This window comes from Rattus norvegicus, chromosome 2, assembly GCF_021556685.1.
Source record: "Rattus norvegicus strain SHRSP/BbbUtx chromosome 2, alternate assembly SHRSP_T2T, whole genome shotgun sequence".
Lineage (NCBI taxonomy): Eukaryota > Metazoa > Chordata > Mammalia > Rodentia > Muridae > Rattus > Rattus norvegicus.
Genome location: NC_141535.1, coordinates 166,097,547 through 166,123,234, shown reverse-complemented (window position 1 = coordinate 166,123,234; position 25,688 = coordinate 166,097,547). Strand labels below are relative to the sequence as shown.

The 25,688-nt window shown below is 39.6% G+C and overlaps 1 protein-coding gene across 18 annotated transcripts in view; it reads left to right on the top strand.

The window, feature by feature from the left end:
* Rapgef2 (Rap guanine nucleotide exchange factor 2) overlaps positions 1 to 25,688 on the top strand; it is a 221,672-nt gene that overhangs the window by 108,584 nt on the left and 87,400 nt on the right. For 6 of the 18 annotated variants that reach the window (NM_001428994.1, XM_087623048.1, XM_087623066.1 and 3 more), the window contains 1 exon segment: positions 1,129 to 1,146. The exons of 9 other annotated variants lie outside the window; for them this stretch is intronic. In NM_001428994.1, the coding sequence (NP_001415923.1) occupies positions 1,129 to 1,146 (18 nt within the window). 18 annotated transcript variants of the gene reach the window in all.

Here is a 25,688-nt window from a genome sequence, read left to right as displayed (position 1 = left end):
GAGGCCCACCTCTTATACATAGCAAATTCCAGGCCAGCCAGGGCTCCATACCAAGACCCTGAGATAGACAGACAGACAGAGAGACAGACAGACAGCAAGACTGAGGGAGGAGGGTGGACATCGTCATTGTCTCGTTCTGTTTTGCGTTACAATTGTTAATTGAAGAAGACAATTGTTTTATGGTTTAGATTTAACATCCCAGAAAGAAGGAAATACATATTAAAAATTATAAATTCTACTACTTTAAAATTACTATATTTTGACATACTAATATTGTTACTATTTGTTCTGCCTTGAAATTGCTTTCTCAAAAAACTAGTTTCCATCCTAAGAAACTCAGATGAGCATGGAGTTCTTGCTCAGTGTTAAGTGTTGGTTGGATTAACCTGACGAGCATGTGGGGGGCACTCAAGTTGGAGGGTAATAGCATAGCTGTTTCTCTTGCCTGCCTTCTCTTGTCTTTCATGGGATCCTTTATTACCCTCCGTACATCATTCTCCTTTCTTGCTCTGTTTAGTACATGTTTTTAACAGTACATTATCTGGTCAACAGATACTTTTGGCAACAATTTAATATTAAGATAAAATATTATCAATATTTGCTGTATGTGACCAGTGGAAATAAATTTGACTAAATGAATTAAGATGGGCAATAGCATGGTTGTAATTCAAAGTATTGAATCCTTTTTGAGATATAAATTGCATCATTCATACACACACACACACACACACACACACACATAAATTGGCTCAAACAGGTGTTAATGTGGACAACAAAGTTTGTTTTATATGTTTGATAGGCACAGTAAACCAGATTTAGATGGAAACTGTTATTCTTCATTTGCTGTGAGTCATATTGTTCATAACAGAATCTGTGTCTTGGAGAAGAGCCGGCTAGTGTAGCGGGGCTGGGGTGGAAAGCTGGTCTTGGAGTCGAGTCGCCCGTGTAGCTGGGATGAGTCAGGATGACCTCCAGTGCATGGCTAAAGCGCACGGCTGGTCTGCACTGCCGTTCCGCACTGAGATGAGCATAGTGTTCGTTTTGGCAGACGCAATGTGGAGCATGTCTGACATTTGTTCCTCTTTTCCTTCCCTCCTCTACGGCACTCATTTCAATTCTGGCTCAAAGGAATGCACTAAATCTCAGGTATTGTAATCCGTGTGGTGTCTCAGCATTAACCGGAGTCTGTGTGTGAGTTTGCAATGTTACTAATGAATTACAGTGCTGATGTTGTCTGCTCGGTCTCGTCCTGCTATGTTTCGCCCTGATGGAGTTTAACTTGTGCGTAATTTGGAAGTGTTGGTTTAGGTAGAGGTAGCACAGAGTAGGCTTCATTCGTGCTATTCTGCCTACAGGCAGGTCATTACCTGAAGAATACAAGTGCAATTTAATTATTTTTAAGAGTGGTTGAAGCACTGTTTCTTTTAACTCGGTTTGCAAATAAGAAAAAAAAAAAAACCAAAAAAAAAAAAAAAAAAAAAAACACCATTGGAATTGTCCCGCCTTTCTTGTGGGAAAGCTCATGGGAAATTCCTTAGAAACTTACATTTTAATTGTTCTATTGATAAAAAGCAAGGTTAGAAATCCCAGAATGAGAGCATTTGGGGAATATACTGGGGAAATTTCATTTACATTAAAAATCAAAACCAGGCTTATTCAAAAGAAGAAATGGGGGCTTCAAATTTCTTACTGTGTTTTCTTATTTGCACCTTGATTTTAACTGGACTTCATGCTTTGGTTTGCCTGCATTTTAATCAAGAGGCCCACAATACCCTAGCTCATTTCTTAATGTCTGCGACAACTAATCTGTGATTTTCAGAGTCGGGCTGCTGAAGTTGTGGTTCATGTTTGGCTTAGTGATTTCAATATGGAAGAAAAACTGATGCCTCTACCTGGGAGATGGTAGAGTGACAGTAGCATTTGTGGCTGTGTACAGGAGGAAGGTCATGAGTAATTACATTTATACTAAGAAAACCTGTCACTAATATTTCTGGGAATTGTGGCAGTCTTACGTGAAATAACAGGCGATTTGTATATATTTTCAAATGAAATGAGACGGCTCCTTTATGTTCTGTCGGGGATGCTGCAGTGCCATAGCTGCTGTAGTGTCTTGGAAACTGCTGATTTGTACGTGGGGAGGTGTGTGTGCACACGGGTGTGTACATTTGTTTGCAGCCCAAACCTGGCTGCATTGTTCCTTAGAGGTAGGGTTTCTTGATAAACCTGGAGCCTGCTTTATCAGCTGGGCTAGCAACCAGCAAGCCTTCGTGAACCTCCTGTCTCTTCTCTCAACAGTTTTGAGGTGTGCATTGGGCCACACCCCGCTTGATTTTTTTTCTAAAAGACTTTTATTTTCTTTTGTGTATGAATGTTTCGCCAACATCTATGTATGTGTACCACTTACTTGCCTGGTGCCTAGAAAGTTCATAAACGGTATCAGATACCCTGTAACTGGAATTAGGGACAGTCGTGAGCTACCACATGGGTATTGGGAACTGATTCTGGGTCCTCTGCAGGAATAACGAATGCTGCAGGTCCCCTTCCTTATGCTGCTGTTTGGATGAATGTTGGGGTCAGAACTCTGAGTCTCTTGTTTGTATAATGAGCATTCTAAATGTCCGAGAGTCTATCCATCCTTGAAACTGCTAATTGTTAAATGATGAGATAAATCTAAAAATTTTTATTCAACTTTTAAGCCTCATGGCTGTATAATTTCTAAATTGTATAGCATTTAAAAAAGTCAGTGCTTTTACTTTTATATGGAAAGTCAGTACTTATTTATTTTATTTATTTATTTATTTTTCGGAGCTGGGGATCGAACCCAGGGCCTTGCGCTTGCTAGGCAAGCTCTCTACCGCTGAGCTAAATCCCCAACCCCGTGTACTTCTTTATTTTTAAAGATTTATTTATTATATGTAAGTACACTGTAGCTGTCTTCAGACACACCAGAAGAGGGCATCAGATCTTATTACTGATGGTTGTGAGCCACCATGTGGTTGCTGGGATTTGAACTCAGGACCTCTGGAAGAGCAGTCATTGTTCTTAGCACTGAGCCATCTCTCCAGCCCAGAAAATCAGTACTTTAAGAATACATAATTTAATAGTTAAAAAAAAAAAGAATCCACAATGTAATTTCTTTTTATTTGGCATGAAAAATTAAGAACCTAATTTTGATTTAACACTTGCATTCAAAACACACAGTGATGTATGCTTTATGTGCTCCTTTAAAATTAGACATGTTAGCAGTAATTTAAAACAGATTATAATGATTTCCTCAGATCAGGAAGACCAAGTCCATGCAGAGTGGTTTTGGACATTTTTGTAAGGCAAGCATGTAAGGTTTGCAGGGAGAATAAGTGTTTTAATATGCACTGAGAAGAGAGTTCTCATTAACATTCTCTTACATTTTGATGAGTGGAGCCTGACACTGCTTTCAAGGTGACAAGGAGCAAGGGTGTGGCTTAGACCCTCAGCCTCCCAGTGAGTAGACTGTGGAAGCAAGAGAGCCTGTTCTTGGCAGAGACTGGGGGGTCAGTTCCTAAAACGACTTTATTGGGGCGTAGACGTACTGGTTTACCTTTCAGAGTTGGGTGGGAAGGAAAGCTTTCTGTGTCTCCCCCTTTCGTTACTTCAGGGCAGTCCTGAGGTGTTTGTATGGCACAGAGATCCTAGGTCCATGGGAAAGATGGAGAGGAACGGTAGGAGCTGAGCTGGAGGAGGATGGTTACCTTCCGTGGTTGGAACTTGGCACGAATCTCTTCTGCTGTGTTTTAGTCCCTCTTACTGTAATGGGGGAGAAAAGAGCTCATTACTCTTTTCATTGTACAGAGGGAAGTTAGACTGGAGATTAAAGAACACTTCTCCCACCCGTGGATATCCTCCCCAAAGCTTGAGAGACCTTTAGCTTTTCATGGCGGGTGAGAAAGTTAAAATGTCCTCTGCTCTTGAAGTCCTCATTGACATGTTGTCTCAATGCTGCTTAACCCCTAAAACACACCTCTGCTTTCTCTAAATGTAAATGCAGTCCAAGATAGAGCATAGTCTCAAATTCTCAGTCAAGAAAATTGAGATAATGAAATGCTTTTAGTCATGGAAAAAGAATTTTTACATCCATTACGGTGGCTTTTGTCTTCTACAAGCGTTATAGGTGTCCAGTTTACAGTAGGCCAGGTTTAAGTTCTTGACTACGGTATGCAGCAGTAATAGAGAATACTACGTTGAGTTGATGTGTTGAATACAGTGTGACTTTAATACTTTTTATTGCCGGTGTCTGTAAAACGTGGCGTCAGTATAGTAAGGTGACATGTATGTGTGGTTTTGGAAGATCATCTTCCTTTCTCATAGAATTGGTCACTCTGTTGTCTCTTATTTAGAGACAGGATCTCACTGGCTAGCCTGGATCTCAGCACTGTAGATGAGGCTGGTTTTGAACTCACAAAGATTCACCTGATTTTTGTCTCTTGAGTACTGAGATTAAAAGTGTTTATTACCATATCTAACTAATTATTGTTTTTTAAATTTGTTTGATTGTTTTCCTTTTTTTGGTAATGTCAAATAAATCTTACTTCTTTTAATGGCCATATAAGGTATCGCTGTTTTTAGCATATATCTTCTACATTTCTAAATGAGATTAAAATTTTTTCAATGTTTTAAGAGTTAAACATAATTTTTAATTCACACGTAAAACATAACAATTAAATGTGGTGAATACTTTGTGATTTTTCAACATGCGCATTTTCATTGTGTTGTTCAAATAGGAGAAATGTGACACCAATCTTACGTATATATCATTTTACAGTATTTCTTTAAGGAATAAATTTAAGTTGTTGTATCCTGTTAAGGATTTCTTGGTTTGGTTTTAGAAGTTATTACTTATTGAAATAAAAAGTTTGCAGTGTTTATTTTATGCACATTTTTGACACGAGGTTTTTGGTTAAATCACGAATCTCAGTATTTTCACCCATCTCACGGTTTGCTTTCTCACTTACTGATTTTTCAATGCCTCCTTAGTTAGACGTAGTCTCACTGTTTAACTGTAAGACACTATGCTTTATGTCAGAATCAGTGACTTTTATTTTTGGTAAATTTCCTAGGATATATTAAAATAACTATAATTTATTTATATATTTAAAGATGTATTGTAAGACAAATAAAATTATGTGTAAGTGTAGGGTTAGTGTTATAACTACTTGTAAAGCATTTATTCCTATATTTATCCACCCAGCATTTGTTTGCCTAATTGAAGCAAAAGCATATTTTCACTGGTGTTATAATTGTCTTTCTGTAAATTACAGTAGGACAGAATTTCAGAAAACTGATATTTCCTTTGTTATTCAGGAAAAAAATCCCAGTATTTTATTCTATAGACTTGTTCATTTGACAAATATTTGTTGGGTACCCATTTTTCAGATCTGTGTCATATTCAAGTGATTTGTCCCCTTGCCCTTGTAATTTCACAGAGAAATCTAAATAATAAAAATACGGGAAAATACATATATGGAGGGACACGCACTGGGCACTCTGAAGAACCAGGAATGTTTTTCTGATCAGCTGTCATGTAATAGCATGGCCACAGGTGAAGCAGTTCACACATATAATCCATCCCACTTGCTCAAAGACTAAAGTTGAGGGTAAATCCAGTGGGCAAAGAGGAGGTCGTGATACACTGAGCTCCACTTTTTGTTTGTTTTCTTTTGAGACAGCGTTTCTCTGTGTAGCCCAGGCTGTCCTGGAACTCAGAGATCCACTTGCCTCTGCCTGCTGAATGCTTGGATTAAATGCTCAGAGGTTCACATTTTCATGAACTTATCTGCTTCAAGCTGGAGTAGGGATGGCCTTAGGTCCTCCTCCAGCTCTGGAAGTAGAAATAGCTTTTGAAACCGAGACAAGAACTAAGGGTGAGGATTTGAGTGGAATAAAAGAAGAAAATAGGGGCTAGAGAGAGCTCAATGGTGACGACCATCACTTGGAGAGGCCCCAGTTTTATCTCTCAGCACCCACACGACAGACCTATTTTTTTTTTTCCAGTTCCAAGGGATCTCATACCCTCCTCTGTCCTCTGTGGCACCAGGCACACATGTGGTGCATAGGCATACCCACAAGTTGGCTTACTTGATCATAGTGCTTTCTGCCTAGTAATTTTTAGTGGGCAGTGTGTATGTATGTATATATACATATATATATCTTACTTGTTTGCCATATATACGTGAAAATGCTCCAGTCATAAGTTTGAGGTAGATTTGTTTGAAAAAAGGCACAAGGCTTTGTGTTTTGTTTGTTTTAGTCAAGAGTTTCTCTCTAAGAGTGATTTGTAAGTGCCAGTGTAGATCACCTTCAATTTCCGATCCTCCTGCTGTCGGCTCCCAAACTTGGGATCCCTGGAATGCACTGCCATGCCCAGTTTCTGCTGCACTAGGGCTTAAATCCAGGGTATCATTCATGCTAAGCAAGCACTCCACAAACTGACCCCATCCCCAGGTGGAAGCAGATTATCCTTTCGTGCAGGAAAGCTTAGTCGCTGAGCTGAATGACAAAAAGGGCGTGGGGAGAGCGTTAGTGACAGCCACACCCTGTCGAGGTTGTTAGGTGCTATGAATTTCTCACTTGTGGACGCTTTAAATTTCTCCAGTGTTTTCTGAGAATGTAAAAAAATTCTCTGCGTGCTCCTTGTCAGCAGGTTAACTGGTTCCTCTTCACCCAGATCGTGCTGTGTTTTAAATCCTTCAGGAAGGTTCTTACAGAAAGGTCTCCAAACAATAGGTGGGGAAAATGGTACTGAACCTTGTGCTGCAATTTCTGGCAAACTGCAGCCTGCTAGAGCTGTAGCATTTCTGTGGCTCTCCTAGCTTTAGGGGAGGGACCTTTCCTCTTTTTGCTGTTATAGTCAGGTATTATGTTAATTTCATTAGTATGGCTTAAGAAATTAAACTATAGAGCATAGGTAGACATCGAAATGTAAATCATGGAACAATTTAAAGCGTGAAACGATTTCTTTCACGCTATTAACAGCACACATTGCAAATTCATGCAAGGCAGTTGAGAATAGCATGCAGTGTGCTGTTTACCCAAGTTTCAGCTTCTGCCGGAGGATGTCTATTTTTGTATATTACATCATCTCTGCTAGAGAACTCCGGTGTCCACTGGGATTTACTGTTCTTTCATTCCGATCTGAAAGAGAGCTTGTATTGATGTCATAATTGGACCTATCTTTCAGTTGAAAGTAATAACAGTGCTGTGTAGCAAGCCATGCAATATTTCAAATAATTTGTTTGTCAAAAAAGATCAGTGCCACTTTGTCCTGCCTCTGACTGTGACCATGGGTAGTGTCTGTGTCTCGTCTCTCCTCTCTCTCTCTCTCTCTCTCTCTCTCTCTCTCTCTCTCTCTCTCTGTGTGTGTGTTTTAAATATAGTTAGCTGAAATTTTGCTTTGTGTTGTAGCAGCAATGATCCCGTTCGTCTCTGCCAGCTCCCGCTTTCCCCATGTGCCCCTCCACCCCACCCTGTCTCTAGCACAAGGTTTTACAAGCTGATCTGAAAATCCTCTCTCCTCTTTGGACATACCAACTTTTTATCTTCCATCAGTGCTGAATGGGTCTTGTTATAATGATTATCAGTTGCAAACAGTCTGTTTTAACTATGCATAATAATGAGTAATTAGAGATGTTCTGAGGTTGGAATCCAGTGTAAAAAACGGCCGTGATAGTCAGATGATATTGTTACCCTCTGGGTGACGTGCTAACATTTAATGAAATGTGCACATGCTAGATTTTTAAAGCATTTGTGAAAGGAAATGGATTAGGTATTTTTATAATCATGATTTTAAAACATTAAGTGATCTGCATACCAGTGTAATGAATATGTATATAAATATGTATCTCTGTGTATATAAAATTTCCTCATTCTTGAAAGATTTAGTGACTATCAGTTATATCTGTGTTTTTAACTGATTAGGAGCAAGCTTCCAATGCATTATTTTTAATAATAACTTTATTGAGGTATGTTTTATTTAATGCAGTCATCTGTTTGAAGTCTTTTCCAATGGTCTTGGTTAAAACAAACAAACAGCATGTAACATTACATTTGCCATTTTAATGGCTTTTAAGCAGACATCTTGGTAATATTATGTAAGTCAGTAGTGGATTTTTAAATGATATGAACATTGTTATATGTTTTCTGATTATAAAATTTCTCACAGACTGAAAAATAGGGATTTGGGGGGAAATGATTTAAATGTAAGGTGGTAGGTAGTCAATTTGTTAACACAATTCTGTGTGGATTGTATGGGCTCAGCTGGAGGACAGGTATGTGTGATGTGGCCTAAACTAGAAGTAAAGATCAAGTGGCCCCGAAATGGGAATTGGTGATTTGAATAAGGAAGGACAGTAGGAGGAATTCTGAAGATTGGAGAGTGCACAAAGAAACAGGACAGCAGTGGTCAACAAGTTGGTTCCAGATCGATACAGAAGGTGTTTGAGTGTTGAAGAATAGGTAAACCTCAAAAGGCAAGATTTCCCTTTCTTTTTTTTTAAAATTATTTATTTATGTATATGAGTACACTGTAGCTGTCTTCTGACACACCAGAAGAGGTGTGAGCTACCATGCAGTTACTGGGAATTGAACTCAGGACCTCTGGAAGAGCACTCAGTGCTCTTAACTTCTGAGCCATCTCTCCAGTGCCAACATTTCCCTTTCATTAACTATATTTGTTTGTATTTTCTGTAAGAAGTTTGAAACCAAACCTTTACAGAAGTAAAAATACAGTCAGTAACAGCAGTGATAATGTCTCCACTAGAGCCTAGCAACCCTACCACAGCAGGTCCTGAGAATTGCAACATAACTGAAACATAAGAAAAAGACCTTAAAATAGCCTTTATGAATATGATAGCAGTCTTTAGAGAGAAAATGAATAAATCCCTTACATCTATGAAAACATAAACAGTAGAAGGAAATGAATAAAACAGTTCAAGGTCTGAAAGTTAGAAATGGAATCAACAAAGAAACCCAATCTGAGGGAAATCTGGAAATGAAAATCAGGGAATTGGAACAGGAACCTCAGAGGGCAAGCCTCACCAATAAAATGCAAGAGATGGGAAAGAGAATCTCAGGATTGAAGACATGACAGAAGAAGTGAATACATCAGGTGTCCAATAGGAAAAATATCCTGCTATAAAACATCCAGGAAGTCTGGGACACTTGATCTAAGAATAATAGGAATAGAGAAAGGAGATGAAACCAAGGACAAAGGCACAGAAAATATTTTTAAAAAAATCATAGAAGAAAATTTACCTAACATTAAGAGGGAGATTCCTATGACAGTATAAAAAGCATACAGGGCACCAAGTATACTAGACCAGAAAAAAATTCCCATGGGCACATAATAATCAAAACACTAAACCTACAAAACAAAGAAAAAATATTAAAAGCTTCAAGGGGAAAACAGCAAGCATCACAAGCACACCTATTAGAATAATACCCGACTTCTTAATAGACACTCTCAAAGGCCTGAACAGATGTTCTACAAACTCTAAGAGACTGCAGACACCAGCCCCAACAATTACACCTAGCAAAACTTTCAATCATCATATCTGGAGAAAATAATAGATTCCATGATAAAACCAAAGACTAATCCCAGATCAGCAAATCCAAAGAGGGGAAACATATATACCCCATAGCAGCAAATATCCAGAATCCACAAACACTGCTTGTTGGTATCTCTCAACATCAATTGTCTCAGTTCCTCAGTAAAAAGGAGGCAGACTACCAGAATGGATTTGAAAACAGGAAAATCCATCTTGTGACTTCATCCAAGAAACGTATCTTAATATCAAGGATAGGCATCACCTCAGAAAAAGGATGGAAAGCCATTCCAAGCAAATGGACCTAAGAAGCAAGCTGGTGTAGCTATTTTAATACCTGACAAAATAGAGTTCAGATCAAAACTGATTAGAGGAGATTAGGACGGACACTACATACTCCTCAAAGGAAAAATCCACCTGGAAGACATTCCAGTTCTTACACAAAGGCACCCAAGTTCAAAAAGAAACACTACTATAGCTAAAATTACCTACTGACCCTCATACACTGATAGTGGGAGACTTCAGTACTCTATTGTCCCCAGCAGACAAGTCATCCAGACAAAAACCAAGTAGAGAAATACTGGAGTTAAATAACGTCATAAGTCAACTGGATGTAAGTAGACATTCACAGAACATTACACCCAAACACAAAGGAATATGTTCTTTTTTTCAGCAGATCATAGAACATTCCAAAAACTGACCATATACTCAGACACAAAGCAAGTCTCAACAAATATAAGAAAATTGAAATAATATTCCGCATCTTGTCTGAGCACCATAAATTAATGCTAGTTATCAACAACAGAAAGCTTATAAACTGGAAACTGAACTGAATGAATTATGGGTTAGAAAGTAAGAAAGAAATTAAAGACTTTCCAGAGTTGAGTGAAAATGAATGTATAACATACCAGAACTTAATGGGACACAGTGAAGACAGTTCTAAGAGGCCAGTTCATGACATTAAGCACCTACAATAAAAACCGTAGTGACAATATACTCGTAACGTAACACCTGAAAGCTCTAGAACAAAAAGAAGAAATCATATCCAAAAGGAAGGAGTAGACAACAAGAAATAATGAAAATTAGGGCTGAAATCACTAAAATATAAACAGACAACACAAAAAAATCAATACAAGGAATCAATGAAACAAAGACTTGTTTCTATGAGAAAGTCAATAAGATTGACAAACCCTTATTGAAATTAAGTAAAAGGTGGAGGGAGAATATCCAAATTAACAAAATTAGACATGAAAGTGGGACAAGAGTAGACATTGAGGAAATCCAGAGATTCAGAAGGATATAACTATGTTCTTCCAAATTGGAAAATCAAAAAAGAAATGGATTATTTTCTTGAAACATAACACTTGAAAAAGTTAAATCAAGATTAGATAAGCAATCTAAACAGACCTATAACCCTTACTGGAATAGAAACAGGTATTAAAATTTTCCGATACTCCCTTCAAAAAAAAACAAAAAAAAACAAAAAAAACAAAACAAAACAAAAAAAACAACCCAAGGCCAGATGATTTTAGTGTAGAATTTTATCAGACATTCAAAGAAGGATTAATGCCAGTATGCCTCAAATTATTCCACAAAATAGAAACGGAATACTGCCAAATTTGCTTTATGAGACCACAGATAATCTGATACCCAAACCACACAAAGACCCAAGAAAGAAAAAAAAATTACAGGCCCATTTTCCCTATGAACATAGATACAAAAACACTCAGTAAAATACTTGGAAACCAAATCCAAAAACATGTCACAAAGATAATCTACTAAAATGGGGTAGATTTCATCCCAGAGATGCAGGGATGGTTCAACATACATAAACTGATAAATATAATCCACCCTGTAAACAGAATGAAGGACAAAAACCATTTGATCATCTCACTAGATAGATTTTTGCCTTTGGCAAAAATCCAACACTTCTTTATAGTAAAAGTCCTTGAGAATTAAGGATCCGTGGGACATACCTGAACATAATAAGGCAGTTTACAGCAAGCCCATAGCCAATATCAAGTTAAATAGAGAGAAACTCAAAGCAATTCTGCTGAAATAAGGAACAGTCCAATGTTGTCCACTCTCTCTAGGGCTATTCAATAATGCACTGGAAGTCTTAGCTACAAGAATGAGACAACTGAAAGAGATCAAGGGGATACAGATTGGACAGGAAAATGTCACAGTATCTTTATTTTCATATGATATGATATACATAAGTAACCCTAAAATTTCCACTGGGGAATTCCTACAGCTGATAAGCACTACCAACAAAGTAGCTGGGTACAAAATTAATTCACAAAACTCAGCAGCCCTCCTGTATGCAAAGGACAAATGGTCTGAGAAGGAAAACGGAAATAGCACCCATTATAATAGCCTTAAATAATATAAAATATCTTGGGGTATCTTCTGCGAAGCAAGTCAAAGACTTGTATGATAAAAACTGCAAGACACTGAAGAAAGAAATTTTAGATTTCAAAAGATGGAAATATCTCCTCCAATGCTTATGAATTGGTATTAATGTAGTAAAAAGGACTTTTTCCAGGAGCAGCGTATAGATTCAGTACAATCCCCATCAAAATTCCAATATAATTCTAAACAGATCTTGAAAGGACAACTTTTACCTTACAACTTTTACACACATGCGCGCGCGCGCGCGCACACACACACACACACACACACACACACACACACACACTTTCTCTCTGCAGGATAGCTAAACACATTTGAATAATGAATTATGGGAATTATCATTATCCAGATTTCAAGTCGTTTTACAGAACTATAGTGGTAAAAACCAAGTGTGTTGCTACGAAACTGACAAGTTGGTCAGCTGAATTGAATTGAAGACCCAGTCCTAAATCCACACACTGAGTTCTGGTAGGGAAGACAAAAATACTCACAGGGATAAAGGAGAGCATCTTCAACAAATGGTGCTAGTCAGACTGGGTTAGCTTTATGTAGAAGAATCCAAATGAATTCATACTTACACCCTGTACAAAACCCAACTCCAAGTGAACCAAAGCCCTCAACATAAAACACACTGGACCTGATGAAAGAGAAAGTGGGGACTAGCCTTGAACTCATTGGCACAGAAGACGACTTCCTAAACTGAACACTGGTAACACAGGCCCTAAAACCAGCAATTAATAAATAGGACCATAGGAAAATAAAAAGCTTCTAGAAGGCAAAGAACACCATCATCCAGACAAAGCAGCAAGCTAGAGAATGGGCAGATTTTGATCAGTTATATATCTGATAAGAGGGCTAATATCCAAAATATACAAAGAACTTTAAAAACTGTATATCAAACAAACCAACTCAACTTAAAAATGGGTGTAATTCCAAACAGAATTCTCAAAGCAGGAATCTCTGATGGCTGAGAAGGACTTAAATGCTCACCATTCTTAGCCACCATAGAAATGCGGTCAAAACTATTTTGAAATTTAATCCCATATTGTTCAGAATGGCTAGGGTCCCTTTCTGAACGTTTATGATGTACAGATCTGGTAGATGTTTGTGAGTGAAGCTCTCAGTTCACCCTACTAGGCAATATTGCCTCCTCTGGGAGATAAGCTCACAGAGGCCAGTGAGAGGAAGTGACATGCCCAGTGTCCATGGCTCGTCATTGAGTCAGACATGAATCCTTTCCTTTCCCAGCCCTACAAATAAATTTTACACACACTGTTTCTTATACCATTTAATCTTAAGGTTTGATTTGAAATAAATAGCAAATAATTCAACTAGTTTAGAAGCCTGTTTGCTTGTTTATTTATTTATTTTTGATTTAATGTATTTTAATAGCAAACTTACAGGAACAGTACAGAAGACAGATAACATTAAAAACAGGTACTTGCATGTAGGACAACTCCGTTAGAAAAGTACAGTGAATGGATGGAACCTACTGTGCGATAAAATGCTACAAACACCATTTAGTTGCCATCAATAAAAAATTTGCTTATTTAAAAAAAAATATCCAAATGCTGGCATTGTAGAAAATTTGAACAGGTTTATTTATAATTGTTATAAAGCCGAACTGTTGAAGTGTGTTCACTGAAACATTTCGCTTGTATTAATGCTTTACATCTTGCGTTTATATTAAAATTCACCCACAAATGAACGTGGAGAAACTGCCAATACTTGATTCTGTCCCCTGTGTTTCCACTCGCAGTCATAGACATAGGTACCTTTGACCCCATGGAAAAAATATCTAACATTCAGAACTACTGATAACAGGAAGAAGAGGAATTTTTTTTTTTTTTTTTTAAGAATGAAAAGTTTCCCCTCATAGTGGACTCTTAAGCACGTTCTCCGCGTATGCAGCGTGCTAACTGGATATCTTTTGGCATAATTGTCACACGTTTGGCATGGATAGCACACAGGTTGCTATCTTCAAAAAGGCCAGCCAGATGGGCCTCACTTGCCTTCTGCAAAGCGCCAATAACTGCCCTTTGGAAGCACAGATCTGTTTTGAAGTCCTGAGCAATTTCTTATCCCAGATACTAAAAGGGGAGCTTGCGAATCAGAAGTTCAGTGAATTTCTGATAGCGTCTGATTTCTCGAAGTACCACAGTACCAGGCCTGTGATAATGATGAGGTTTCTTCATCCCTCCAGTAAAGAGCCCACTCTCGCGGGCAGCTTTTGTAGCTGGTTGTTTCCTGGGTGCTTTACCACTGGTGGATTTGTGGGCAGTCTGCTTTGTACGAGCCATGGTATGGGCACCTCTTTACTTATTCCTCTTCTCCTTCAGCTGGAATTCAGCAAACGAGAGGCGGCACTGGTGTTAGCAGTAGCACTGCGAAAGCTGCGAACACAATTTGAAGCCTACTATTTAAATATCATTTAAAGACATAGACTCCATCATTGTCCAGCCTGCAGAAAGTCACTCTTGTACAATGATAGGCTTTGGCTCTTTCAAGGTCTTTTTGTTACATTTTTTTCTCCCTCTCCAGACCATTCAATAAACACGTTTTCCTCTCATCCTTAGCCTTTCTAATTCATTCCAGTATAGAGATGAGCTCTTCCTAGTATGGAGTACCAGTTTATAACAAAGGGATGGCTTAAATTAGCATATCTTCAATGTAGGCACTAATATTGTCATAGGGAAAGTCAAATTCTTTATGAAAGTCCTTTCATAGGTATATTCTTATTGTGGGAGTGTGTTTCTGGATGAGTGTGTTATGTGTACAAGTATGTGTATGCTTTTGTGTGTGTGTGTGTGTGTGTGTGTGTGTGTGCGTGCGCGAGCATGCGTGTGTGTGTGTGTGTGTGTGTGTGTGTGTGTATAGAAGTCAAGATAATCATTGGTTCCACTCTTCAGATCCATCTGTCTGTCTGTCTGTCTGTCCGTCCATCATTTCTGAGGCTTCTGAGGCAGTGTTGCTCTTCAGGCAGAAAGCCCTAGGCATATGCCTGCCTCCACTTTCTCAACACCAGGGATTAGAAGATTAGAAGTGTGTGCCACTAAGCCTAGGTTTTTTTTTTTTTTTTTTTTTTTTTTTTTAAATGTGGATTCTTGGAATCAAACTAAATTCCTCAGGCTTGGCTTGCAAGGCAAATATTTGGGCAACTGAACTATGCCCCCACCCTTGCATACACCTTAATTCTCAAATAACATATAGTTGTTTAAAATTAGTTGTTGCTTGTGAAGGTGGAATATATCTCTCACAAAATTGCTTGCTTCTCCAAAAGAGAATATTAGATGTATTTAGGCAATCTAAGAATATTGAAAGAGCACAAGAAATGTAGGGAGCTAAAAACCTTCTATAAGCAGACCAGGTGGTGCAGGCCTGTGATTCCAACTGGTCAAGCATTTGAGCCAGGAGGATGACAAACTCATGGACTATGTGAGTTCAAGGCTAGCCTAGGCAATTTAGTGAGAATGTTTTCAAGTGAAAAAAGTGAGAGGGCTGGGTGCGTTGCTGTTGTATGGTATTTGAAAGGCCCTGGCTTCAGTCTCAATACTGTTTGGAAAGAACTTATTTGCATCAGCATAGTTTTTCTCCTATTTCCTCCATATTTGCTGCTACCTGGTGTCCAGCAGCATCCATGTTACTTAAGAGTATGGCAAGGATTTGAAGGCTCCCAGCTGAACCATTTAAGTAATATAGTTCATATATTATCTTTCCAAATAATCACTGTCACTTATACTCTAAGATTTCTAGTTACAATGAATTCTGATATCTGAGAGATAGTCCTTTAGGTAATATGTGTCAGAATTGTACTTTCCTGTGTGCTACAGAGAACTTGGGAAATAATCACAGTTACTGTTTCTTATAGGAAAGGGCTAAATAGTAAACTCACGATGAGGCAGGAGGATCACTATTATTTGAACATATGAATTCGGTAGCAGCCTGCCCATCGTAGTAAAACATAATCTTAAAAAAAAATCCAAAAGAGAATCTTCCTAATGTTTAAGTGAAACCTGCCCTCACATAATCTTAGCTTAAATTATTGATCTTTTAAAAATCAATGCAAATGGATGCTTTTTCGTTTTTTCTTCTTAATAAAGATTTATTTAAAATTTCAATGTCACAGATTGCTTTTATTATTTCTGTTTTATTTTTCTTTTATTAAAAACAGATTTTTTTTTCTTTTTAAATACAGTATATTCTGATTATGGCTTCTTCTTTCCCAACTCCTCCCAGTTCCTCCCCAGATCCTTTCAGTCTCTCATTAGGAAACAAATAGGCATCTAAGGAACAATAATAAAGTAAGCTAAGGTAAACCAAAGAAGTCAGGATAAGACAAACAAGTAGAAGGAAACGAATGAGTCAGAGAAAAAGCAGGAGAAACACATATAGATGAAGGGTCACAGGAATCACCTAAAAACACAAAACCAGAAACCATAATGGGACCACAAAGGACCTGTAAGGTTAAAATAAAAAATACCCGGACACAGTATTATGAGACGAAGAGCCTCCAGAGATGTCACTGAATTAATTTTGTGTTGGCCTCTCCTGATGGGCATGTGACTAGAGGGATTGAAGGACACAGAGGAAACAAAGCCTTCTAAACACAGACCTCGGAGGCACATATGAGTTCACAGAGACTGAAACAACATGCACAGGGCCTTCCTGGAGCTGCACAAGACAGGGTCCTGGAGCTGAGAGAAGTAGACACATGCTTGAACCCTAACTGAAAGCCAGCTCGGGTTGATAATCACATTCTGTCTTAATGTAGCCGCTATGCAGAGCCTTCTGTAAACTGAAGTGCATTCTCTTCAGTAAACCCACTCAGCTTCTTACACTTTTCCTAAATACCTATCTTGTTTTCTGCCACCAGAACATAACATTTACATACTGTCTTTCCTGGGATGGGATAGCTAGAATGGGTTGCTGTCATTCACACGTCGCTTCAACACAGATTGCAGCATAACATCCTGTCTTCCCTATATCTGATGATATAACCTGAAATTACAGTGCTCCCAGGAATCATGCCTGACACATACAGAACCTTTTGGCTAGATCAGCTTTAGAGAACCCCTGCCTGCCTCTTTCCTAACTCTTTTTCTAACTCTTTCCTTCTCTAAGCACGACATTTATGTTCATCTGTGTGAAAGTTGGGTTTCTTTACTCGTTACCTAACACAGTATAAAACCCCTAATATTATTAAAGAATAAATGAGTTCTGTTTATAGTTACCAAACCATTTATGTCCATTTCCTCATGTTAAAGGCTGCAGTAACTTCACACCTTAATTTTAAAGAGTAAATGGAATCATTTAGGTGTTTGAAGAACTACTATATATCAAGTTCTAGGATCATTATCAGTAATAAAATCCTCCGATGGTCTAGGACCTCAGCTAACCTATTCTTTAGTTCATAATGCAGTATTTCCTGTTTTTGTTAAATAAACCAGGGAGCATTAGCAGCCCATTGTCTTCGTGCAAATGTATTAGTCACAGAGGACTGCAGTGTAGCACATTAGCAGTGAAGGTATAGTCCTCTCTGTTTGGAGTGCTGCTTTATGAACTATAGCAGGAAGCACGGTGTGAAAGCTTTGCTTGAGGAGAGGCACCGAGGCATTTTCAGTCTGCACTCAAGGACTCCACCTCTGAATCCTTGAACACTGCAAGGTTGAGGTCTGGCCTTTTCTTAAAATAGGTTCAAGGAAATGAAGTAAGCCCTATTCACTCCGCTATTAAAGTCCGCTCACTTTTCAAATAAGTGCATTTCTGAGGGCCGAGTGTCGGAATTTCTGGTGACTCATGGGCTTTGTTCCTGTTTCCCTGCTGCTCCACACCTTGTCATCTCTAACCTTTTTCTTTTCAGTGCTGTGCATGGGTGTGGAACATAGTAATTACACGTTGGTTACTACATTAATTTCTTAGTGATGAGTCACATACAGTGTAAATGGCTTGTTGTCAGGAAGTTTTAGTTATTGAAGAGAGAAACCACATAAAGATTCCATCAGAGGATGTCTCCGAGTATTGGACCATCTTGATGTGTATTCCATTAGATAATTCTGACACAGCCAGCCTCCAGGAGTTTTAAAACTTGCATTTAATTTAGATTCAACTGAGATGTGTAGTTAACATTTTTTTAGGTGTCAGACAGTGTCTACTTTTGTATTTTATATCATAATTAAGTTATTTTAAATAATAAGTTGAAAGCCCTGTTTTCTAGATTAACTCTGTGCGTACTTCTAGTGGGATATGTAAAGAACTAATCTGAAGTATAAATAGACTATGTGAAAATGTAGGATTAATATATAAAACATTTATCAGGAGGGATCTGTTGGTTCAACCCTATAATTTCAATTACTTGGGAACGCTAGTTGGCTGGTTCAACTCAGTTGTTCAAGCTCAAACTCCTCCCAAACTCTGACTGATTAAAATTGGCTTCCCTTGGCTTTTGACTGAATTGCTCTGCTTGGAAAACCTACCTCTGAATTCTAGGAACTGAACTGTACTGAGTGCACTGACTGCAGGAACTCAGCTGGGCTCGACTGCATTGAACTGAACTGCATGGAACCGAACCAAACTGAGTTCTCTCTGAACCTCTTAAGTAGCCCCTCTTCTCTGTCCTTGTTGTGCATATCCTATCTCTGACACATTCTGGCAAATCTTCCTCTGATTCCTCACTTTATCTGCCCCTCAATTAGATGTCCCACTTTTAAACATGACTACTTCCTACTTCCTCCATTGTTAGGGATTAAAGGTGTGTCTGCATTCCTGCCAGATCATACAGACCTAGACAGTCTTTGGATGTTGCCCCTTGCCAGAGCAGCTATGTTGCTGGCTTAAAACTTCCTCTACAAGTATTGATGCTGAAACTTCCCATTTTTAGTAAGGCCAATCAGCCACCTGGGTACCTGGATCACCTGGTCTCTACTCCCAAGAACTGGGGTTCTAGGCAAGGCCATGCTGGGGATTCAAATTAATGCCCTCATGCTTTCATAGCAAGTTCTCTTAACCACTGCACCATCTCCTCCACTCCAGAACTTATGTTTTTAAATGTCACTTATTTGGGGAACAATAAAATATTTGGAATCAGATTATAGTTTCTGTTTTGTTTTTTTTTTTTTTTCAGTTTTCAAAGAATAACTTCTTCATTTCTCACTGTTAGATCCCCAACTTCTATAATTTTTCCTCTGGCCTAAGAAGAGGGAATGAATCAATGCATAACTGTCAGGCATGGTGGTATTTGAAAACTAGACTCCTGTAGCTTTATAGCCTTCTAACTTTGTGTCTTACAGACCTCTTCTAACAAAAGATAATTGTTAACATTTTCTTGTATCTTTTGGGCTCATCTGTTTGGGAAACTTAATGTGAGCCATGGTTAGTATTAATAACCAAGTAAGTGGGCTGGAGAGATAGCTCAGCGGTTAAGAGCACTGACTGTTCTTCCAGAGGTCCTGAGTTCAAGTCCCAGCAACCACATGGTGGTTCACAACCATCTGTAATGATATTTGATGCCCTCTTCTGGTGTGTCTGAAGACAGCTACAGTGTACTCATATATAATAAATAAATTAATTTAAAAAAATTAAAAAAACCAAGTAAGTTCTAAATATGAGTAATAAATACTGATACGAAGAACATACTATTTTCCTCAATTTTATAGTAATAGAAATAGTAAATATGTTAGAAGGTAAAAGCATGAAGGAATTCAACAACATTTCACTTAGTTGGGATGCCTTTAGGTTAAGGAGGTTCATGAACTCTATATTCTACGTCTTTAACATTGTAACTAGAATTTAAAAGTTCCTCACACAGCAGAAGGGTTTGTTTTGTTTTTAGATCTGTTTAATGCTACTGAGTGTAGATGGCTAAGAGATGGAGTAAATAGAACACAAGTTAGGCTTTCTTACTTTTAGGCCACATGGTTTACCTTTGCTCATACAAATCTGTACTATAGGATTTTATTTTATAACTAGTACCTACCGTAATTGTGTCATTGTATAAGATAATGTGGCTGATTAACTTCCAAGTTGTCCATACTGAGTCTTACGGTATGAATGTTGCAGGCATGAAGCCAGACCCTGGAGCTGTCACGCCAACCCTCACACAGTACAGAGAGGCTTCCATGCCTGAGGATGTGTGATTTTCTTACTTCATCTTTCAGGTTTCCAGATTAGGTTAGTTTCCTTCTTGAGAAAAGTGACACATATTTCCAGAGAGAGGCAACAGTAAGTGAGAAACCTTGCTATTATAGTGCAAGACACCATCAATATGAGGCTACTGAAGTATGAAGATTCTTGAGTCAGTTACTTCTGTATGGTGGCAAACGTATGTGACAAGTTTACCATTAAGTGTACAGTCCAGTATTACTCAGACTAATCAAAACTAATCAATCTCTCCCCCCCCCCCCCCCCAAACACACATCATGCAAGCACTTGGCAAACACCTATCTTGGCTGTCCCTAAGATTTGGCTAGCTTAGAAACCCAGAGTCGAGTGGGTTACAACATTTGTTTGTACACTACTGGCTTTTTCCACTTAGCCCTCCGTCTTCTACATTGACTCTGCTGTAGTGTGCATTCCCTTTCAAGGCTGAATCATGTTCCGTGGGATGTGGTAGATGCCATTCAATCTGTGCATTTATTGTTGATTTTTGGTTGAATTACTTATTATTGGTACCGTTTGCTTTTGAATTATATCTGTTTCAGAACACTATTTGAAATTGCAGAAGAATGCAATCTGAAGGATAAAACATGGTCTTAACGGCGTCTCTTTCCACTCAATAAAGATTTGATGCCGTCATTCAGCACACTTGTGGGTGAGTGTGTAGTGCACAGTTCTTGAGTACAGACATACTCGACGGACACGGCAGCAGCCACCATGTGCTTAGAGTGTGTATGGGGAAGTAGAGGAGCTGCTTAAATAGTATCGTGACAAACTGTAAAATCACAACTGCTCTGAGATGGACTGTGTTGCGATAACCCTGGAAGGACATTGTACCTATATGCATTTTGAAGTGGGGTGAGAAACAAAAGGCCCCCATGCTTGTCCAGGGGGCAAGAGAAATCCAAGAGATCTAGAGTGAATGTGAGCGTGGTATGAGCGTGTAAATCTTTTCGCAAAGTATTTACGTGTGTATTTGCATGCATGTGCCATAGCTCAGAGATGGAGGTGTGAGGCGCTGTTGTTCTCTCCTACTGTGGGTCTGGAGTCAGTAGGTCGTGAGGTGTGGCAGCAGGCATCTTCCTGGCCATCTCACCAGCCCAAAGGATGTAAATCTTGGAAGGCAGGTTGATAGAGTTGCCGTCTGTCTTTTGGTTTGGTAAAATGGTGCATTTTAATCTGGTTGAGGAACATAGAAGATAGAAGATAGATTGAAATGATGAGGCTTTGGTTTTCAGAGAGCTCAGGAATGAATACGGCAAATGGGTTAAATATGTAGCATATACATGAATCCAGACTGTTGGTTTAAAGGCCAAATACTGGAAGAGATCATTGCAGCAGAGATGAAGAGAAACTTAGCTGAAGAGCAACCAAAACCAGCACGACGGGTATCAGGAGGAATGGGCGTTGAATTTGCCCCAAACATGTATACCCTGTACCACATCCAAGTGGCCTTTTATCTGCATAGCACACAGGATGGGGAATAGAGGAAGCCCGAGATGAGTTCTTGCAAGATTTGGTTATGAGGTGTGCCTGTAGACATAGGAGACTGTGTCAAAGGAGGAATCTAGTTTGACTTTGCATTTGAGATAGGAGAGACATGACGTTTAAAAGTTGACAGGGCAGATGTCTGGCTGGGAGCAGTATGCTGGAATCTGTGCTGATTAGATAATGAGTAATATAAGAAGTAAAGAAGTAGTGGGAGGCAGGGAGAAGAAACTCCCATCACGACTGGAGAGAATACTTGCCTTTTGTTACGGAGGGGAAGAAAGAGCAGGGTGGATGCCGTCTTCAGATAGACAAGAAACCCAGTAGGATGCCCTGACAGTGCCAAAGGCCACTGTAAGAGATGACATGTTTTCCATAACTGTTTTCTGTCCTCTCTTCCATTTAAAAGTATAACTGGTTGTAAGAGCTGATGGAAGTGCCGTTATTCCTCGTCAGCTGTAATGCAGCCTCCCAGGTAAACCTGTTTGCGTAGCTGAAATTAAGACTGTGGGAGAATAGCATTTCTTCATTTAATTTCAGCTCCACCTCTAGAAGTTTGGTTTGTTTAAAAAAAAAAAAACCCAGGTGGTTTATTATAATATTATTGACACGACCATATGTGCATCTGTGTGTGCATGCAAATGTGTGTGTGTGTGTGTGTGTGTGTGTGTGTGTGTGTGTGTGAAGATCTCATCTTCTAAATTTAACAAAGCTTGCTAATCGTGCATTTTATAAATTTTTAAGACATTCTTATTTACTGTGGCACAATAATACTTTAGGGTGGGGTAGAGGTCACATTGATTCCTTTCTCCCCACCTTGGTGAAAAAAAAAACATATTTTAGTTCAAAGCTATTCAAGTAAGTCCTTGCTTCGTTTGCCCACCCCGTCTTCAGTGATATTATTTGGAGTCAGCAATCAATGGATTCCATCCCTCTGAGACTTGCTTAACCTACAGACGCTGATATAATACAGGCAAGAGCTTGTTACTTTATCTGAATTGTCCATCGCTACCTTAATGAGTGAAATGGTTAAGTAGAGGAGGGGGCGAGCCTTAAGGAACGTGTGTACCGTTTGAGCTGAATATTTCAGCGTATATGGGGAGAGGGAGGGAGAGAGAGAAACCCACTTACATCACTAGAACCACATCGAGTGTGAGGCTTGCAGGTTAAGAGACAGACTACAGTGTCTTGCTTTCTGCGGGAAGCAGCAATGCCGTTTGTTTCCTAAGAGGGATTTTTTTATTGAGAAAAGGAAGCTTTCTCTACCCAGGAAATGGCTTTCCTTGTGCGTTGCTATGCCAACTGCCTGCAGCCATGGTCCTCCAAAGTAAGCACAATAATGTAATTATATTGGTGTATTGCATTCAGACTCATGATTCTTGAGATTGTGTGTGTGTGTGTGTGTGTGTGTGTGTGTGTGTGTGTGTGCATGTGCTGTGTTTCTGTCAGTGACTCCGGCTAGCAGGCATGCTTGTGTTGAGTGTGAGGGACAGGCATCATTAAATTAAATGTCCGTCAGTGTCATACTGCTGAGATTAATTGTGCAAACTTGGTTAGTGGAGTAGGACAGAGATCACCGGTCACCACTGTCAGCATCATTGGCCGCAGGGAGGAGGTCCTGATTCACACGCTCTACCCTGATTTTTTTTTTTTTCTCTCTTCCTCTCTTTTTTTCCCTTGGTTGGAGGGGTCTGTATGTGTGATTGCAAATGAAACAAGAGTGTTAACAATGCTTGGCTGAATGCTAGAGACTGGCTTTTCACCACCCTGGCTAATATAATTCTGTATTAAGCCTTTTGGAGGGGAGTCTGTGTGCAGTCAGCCATTTTAGCTTTTTTCCCCCTTTTCTTTTGCCTCTTGTTCTTCAGCCTCAGAAATGATCTCGTTCTCTCAGAAGCCTGAAGGCCGGGTGAGGTTCCCTCAGCCTTGTCAGAGCCTCCGAGGGTTAGAGTTTCAGTGTGATGAAAATGGAGCCCAGCACTGTGGTCCGGATTCCTTTTCCGTCTACAAGTGTGAAGGGTTTTTAGGCTCACCAGTAGTGACACTTTAAGCTGCAACCTGGTTTTCCCTCCTCCCTCTTTTTTTTTTCCTCCCCCCCCCCCCTTTTTTCTTTTAATTTCATGCTGTAGAGGGTGACTTGCCATCGTGAGAGGTTGGTACATGATGTGTAAATTCAGTTCAGCATATGTTTCTTCATTATGAAACCGCTGGCCGCGCCTGCTAACCATGGAGTTCTGGGCCAGCAGGAGAAGCAGTCTGTAAGTATCCACCACTGCCGGCATCATGGGCTGCCTGGCTGGGGGGCAGGCAGTGTGGGGAGCTGGCAGGGAGTTCTCTTCCATGGAGTGCTGCTCTTCTCCAGGGGAAGCAGTGTTTTAGAGGGTAGTGATATCGGCTGCTGTTCAGAAGAGGGAGGGAGGGAGGAGGGGAGGGAGGGTGAGTTACAGCTCACTCGTTCTTCCGATTTTCTGTGATTTCTAAAAATCTTAAGCAAGACCAACAGTTTATTTAAACAAGACCACTAACATTGAGAAATACTGGGCAGCTGATTTTTTTTTTTTTTTTTTTTTTGTCATTAGAAAATAATACAGTTGTCACTAAATGCCCAAGCAGTTTGAGAAACCTGTTTTGGGGAATCTGGCAAGGAATGCACGTGGAGGTGGGTGGGAAGGTGGGGGGCTTTGGCTATTGATTTGGCAATAAAGCCATCGGTGGTAGACTTCTGACTTCTTAACATTTGTTAATTGGTGATGAAAGCACACTATATTGTTTTAATGCCACAGGAAACATTACTGCTCCTTTGTAATTGGTCCCATGAGTCAGCTATGCGATTGTCTTGTTGAAATCCCACAGGCAGCTACTGCTATTTGTGAGAAACGTATTTCTGTGTCTAACTCCAGGCCGGAGCCTCCTGTTCCAGGCAATGTGCACTCCTGTGGTGCGACTTTTGTGTCACCATGTCACAAGTTGCGTATGTATGTGAACACGTGTGTGTGTGTGTGTGTGTGTGTGTGTGTGTATCCTCCAATTAAAGTGCTCAAATTTAGGTGCATGTATAAGCATTTTAGAACTGTCTTCTTACATATTTTAGACCTGTACATTATGATTTAGGAGTTGGCTTTAATGCAGTCGTGTCAAACTTTAAAAAATACTTATAAACCACTAAGGCCTTGAAAATCAGTAAGTAGGATGCTGTGGATTAGAGTATTTGGATTTGGTTTTGTCGCCACTAAATAATGAGCACTGTAGTTGGATGCAGGAAAGTTCCTTAGATGCAGTGACCCTGAGGCGGTGCCTCACCTGGGGAATGAGCCTTCATGTGTTCAGTTGGAGCTGCATGCTGGCAAATGTTAGTTCTTTGCCTTGTCCCAGCCCTGTCCTAGTGGGGTCCTAGGCATGTTTTCTTGATTAAATCTCTTCAGACCTAATCTAGGAAAGAGCAACCAGGTACCTCATTTTACAGAAGAAAGGTTGTCAGAGAGAACTTCCACTGGAGACCGATTTTAGTCCAGGTCTTTAGCACTCAGCTTCCGAGTAAAGAGCGCCTCTTAATCTGCACTTGAGGCAGCTCCAGAATTTAGATCCTAGGCTCACTGTGCACCTTTCTCATGTAACCTTTCCCAAAATGGGACAGGGCAGCATTTACCTTCCTAATACACATTTAACAAGGAAAATTATTAAAACCGTTGATGGGTCAAGGAAGCAACACCTGGATCTTGTGAAACTTTGGCGCTGTTGGGATAGAGAGCACCAAGTACTAGCTTGCCTACCGGGAGGCTGTGCCTTGTGCCAGACTTGAATTTACTTCCCAATAACTACTTCATAACTCACCAAACAAATGGGATGTTAGGATTTGCATCCAGAGCACAGAGTGCAGGGCACTGGCAGCTTGTGATTCTGAAGTCTTGCTGCTGGCCATTGTCCAGTTCATTTTGACTGACGTGTTGTCACTTGGCAGTCAGATTTCAGAGTGCAGCATGAGGAGCTGGATAAAAGAAAACCACTCTGGTCCTCAAGCAGTGGTGGTTCAGTCCACACTGATGGACTGGAATGGTTAAGAAG